This window comes from Puccinia triticina, chromosome 2A (genome assembly GCF_026914185.1).
Source record: "Puccinia triticina chromosome 2A, complete sequence".
NCBI lineage: Eukaryota > Fungi > Basidiomycota > Pucciniomycetes > Pucciniales > Pucciniaceae > Puccinia > Puccinia triticina.
In genome coordinates, this window is record NC_070559.1 from 4,814,226 (window position 1) to 4,817,594 (window position 3,369).

The 3,369-nt window shown below is 66.2% G+C and overlaps 1 protein-coding gene across 1 annotated transcript; it reads right to left on the minus strand.

Moving 5' to 3' along the window:
- Window positions 1-322: 322 nt before the first annotated feature.
- On the minus strand, window positions 323-2,944 carry PtA15_2A520 (uncharacterized protein; the record flags this gene model as incomplete). Its single annotated transcript, XM_053166548.1, has 6 exons — window positions 323-377; window positions 630-1,088; window positions 1,155-1,243; window positions 1,313-1,779; window positions 1,855-2,698; window positions 2,771-2,944. 6 exons carry the CDS (start codon window positions 2,942-2,944, stop codon window positions 323-325), a joined length of 2,088 nt encoding a protein of 695 aa, XP_053017758.1.
- Window positions 2,945-3,369: the final 425 nt, after the last annotated feature.

A 3,369-nucleotide genomic window follows, 5' to 3' on the forward strand; every position in this document is an offset into this window, starting at 1 on the left:
ACGACGCGCGGGGAACAACGCATCGGGAAAGGAAGAAGGCTCGAAGACATACACACATCTGCCGCAAGAAGCACCAAAAGAAGAACGATTAACGCGGGGAGGAGCCCCAGGGAAGACGCAGAGAGACCAAGAGTTTGGAAGAGAGGAAGCCCAAGAGGAAGAACCAATCACAAAGAGAGAGAAAGAGGTTGTGTGTGTGGGTTTGAGAGAGAGAGAGGAGTATCGAGTACAAACGAGTACATGTGTGCCAGAACGTGAGATAAATAAACCGAGGCGAAAGAGGCGTATATAAAGCGAGAGTGGGAAGGTGGGGGAGGGGGAGCTATTCGACGTAGGGCGGGACGATCGAGGAGACGGTGAATCCGGTGAGGTCGGTCCTATCGACGAAGGCATGCGGGGACGGGGCGGGGTCGGGAGGGGAGGCGGGGCGGGGTCGGGTCGCGGGGGCGTCGAGGGAGAGCGAGTGGCAGAGGATGAGCGGGGGGGCGGAGGCCTCGACTGGGGCGCCGGCTATGGGCCCGGATGCGGGCGGAGGGCCGGCGGCGAAGAGCGGGGCGGCGGCGGAGGCGGGGTCGAAGCGGATGATGAACTGGGCCGGGGGCGCGGGCAGACGGTCGTGGGTGAGCGACGACTGGCCCACCAGTCCATCGTCCATCGGGTCCTGCGGGTGCGGGGGGTGGAGGCGAGGCTTCTCGTCGAGCGCGAACGGGTCGTCGTCTCCTTCGGCAACCAGAGGCGGCGCAGAGGGCCGCTCGACACCCGAGCCCGTCGCCGTGGTCGGAGTGCTGCGCTCGAGGAGCCCGGGGAGAGCCAGGCTGGGCCGACGACTGTCGCCGGGCGACTGCTCGTGCTCGGCCGCCAGCGCCTTGTCGCCCGGCGTCGAGCGGGAACCCATGGCGGGAGTGGAGCCCATCCTGAGCAGCGACTTGAGGACGAGCTTGTCGTCGGTGGCCACATGGGCGACGAACGGGGCCCGGTCGATGGCGTCTTCGGGCTCCTGGTCGGGCTCTCGACGGGGCCGAGGGTCGGGGGCATCAGGGGGCCCCGCAAGCTCGGCCGACATCCGCTGTTTCTCCGCCATCCGACTGCTGCCTTCGCCCGTCGTCGTCGTCGTCGTCGTCGTCGGTCCGGGGCCTCCGATCCGGCCCGAGTACGCTGGCGGCAGCGGCTCGCCGCTCGGGTCTGTCCCCGGGAGATGGGGGGCGTCGTGGTGGGCCAGGCTCGGCCGGGAGCCCGACGAGGGCTGGATCGATCGACTGCGCGGCCGCGTCCGCTCCTCCGCCGTCGTCTGGGGCCCGTACACGTCCATCACCGGGAGTGGGGGGATCGAGAAGTGCAGGTCGGGCAGGGATGCGGGCGAGCTGGACGCAAGCACGGGCGGCCCGCGATGGGACGACGAGCTGGTCGAGCTGCGTGCCCGGATGATTTCGCGGCAGGAGCGGTAGTTCGGGTCCACGCTTGCCCGGCCTGGCTCCGTCTGTCGTCCCGCGGCGGCCCACGTCGGATCTGTGGGGATCGGCCAGGCCGGCCGCTCGTCTTCTGCCCGCTGCTGGCCCCTCCGCTGATCGCTCCGCGTCCGCCTCCTCCGTGGGGAGGGCTCGGACATCGTCGTCGAGTACGTCCGCGACAGGAGATCGTCCGCCGGCGGCCGTTCGTCGGCCAGCTCGGCCACACTCTCGACCGCCCGGATCGTCTGGGCCCCCGATGATGAGCCTCCTCCTGCGGGAGACGATTCGGGGGGCGGGAGCGTCGGGAATTGGGCGGGTGTGAAGGTGGAAACTGGGCAGACGTTGCGGGAAGGGGGTAAGTAAAAAGACAAGGTGAGAGAGAGAGCGGAAGGAGCAGCAGACGGACCGGTGGAGGAGGGGTTCCGATGGATGGGCACGCTCAGGAGGCCGTTGAGGGTTTGGTGGTTGGGCTCGGCGGTCTCGTCGCTCTGCGATTCGGTGCGATGAGAGTGGGTGCGTCTGCGGGCGAGGGCGTCGCCGGTGCATCGGAAGCTGCTAGTGGAGTTGAAGCTGGCGGAGCGTCTGGCCTCGCCGACGACGATGAGGGAGGGGGGCGGGGGCTCGTTGGGCTTTGAGGAGGGCAGGATGGAGATCCTGCTGATCCGGGCCTGGGTTTTCCCCCTGGGGGAGCGGAAGACCTTGACGAGGGTGAGCTGGCTGAGTTTGCGGGGGACGAGTCGGTGCTTGAGCTGCTTGGCTTGCAGGCCCCGTCCCTCCTCGATCTCCGCCGGGCTGAGCTTGCTGCTGGTGGAGGTCGGGTGGCTGTGGGAGGGATGGTGGTCGGCTGGAGAGTGTGCGGCGGCGGGGTCGAGGAGGCCTTCCTTGAGCTGGGTCTTCCGCCGGCCACGGGCTCTCCTCCGGGCGACCAGACAGACGACGGTGCTGAGGACGGCGACGGCGATGAGCAGACTGGCGACGACGATGACCGAGGTGGCGTAGAGCGGGCCGCGCTTGGAGGTGTGGTTCCATCCGGCGGGCAGATACAGCTTCTGGCTGGCGGTGGTGTTCGCCGGCGTCGTTGTGGATGAGCTGTTGAGCGGGGCGGCGTCGTACTGGAGGCTGGCGGGGGTGCCGTTGAGGGCGGAGGCATGGTGGACGAGCGAGGGGGTGGAGGGTGGCTGGCTGGGGGCCTGGTCGAGCGAGCGGGGGCGATGGCGCTGGCTGGATCCGGAGAGGCCGTAGAGGTTCCACTGGAGCGGAAGCGAGAGAGAGAGAGTCAGCTCGCAGGACAGGGGACAGGAGGTGGGCTGGGCTCGGCTGACGTTGTCTGAGAGCACCCAGCGGCCGTTCAGGTTTTCGTAGAAGGACGGGATCGGAGCCTTGGCGCTGACGGGCACGGGGTGTTCTCGCTGGCGGGTGTTTGTGTTTGTGTTGGTGGAGTGCATGTTGGGGTTGGCATGGCTGGGCTGGAGGCTGAAGAGGAAGCTGCTGGCCATCGCAGTCGGAGTGGTTCGCAGAGGAGCCTCGGCGCCAATCCCCGCGGACGAACCCCCTCAGACAAACCACACCACCTCAGACACTGTATCCACACCTCACTCACCCATCCCCATCCCCATACACACTGGTCCTGATGTGACAGCACACATAGGAAAAGCACAGCTGGGATTATTGTAGTACAGCACTGTTGGAAAGCCCAATGTCGCAGAGTCAACTGGATTGTCTGGTATGTGATCTTTGCTCACTCGCTGGAACAGTGCATTGGTCATTCAAGTTTCAGCAGACACAGCCTGAAATGGTGGTCAATTAGCCGGTGTTTTGGGGAGTAGGAGGCTGGTGATCCCAGCAAGTGATGCCTGGCTTCACACAGAATGATCATGGGGTACTCCCCACCTCCCTGAAGGTGTAGTGAATTAACAAACCA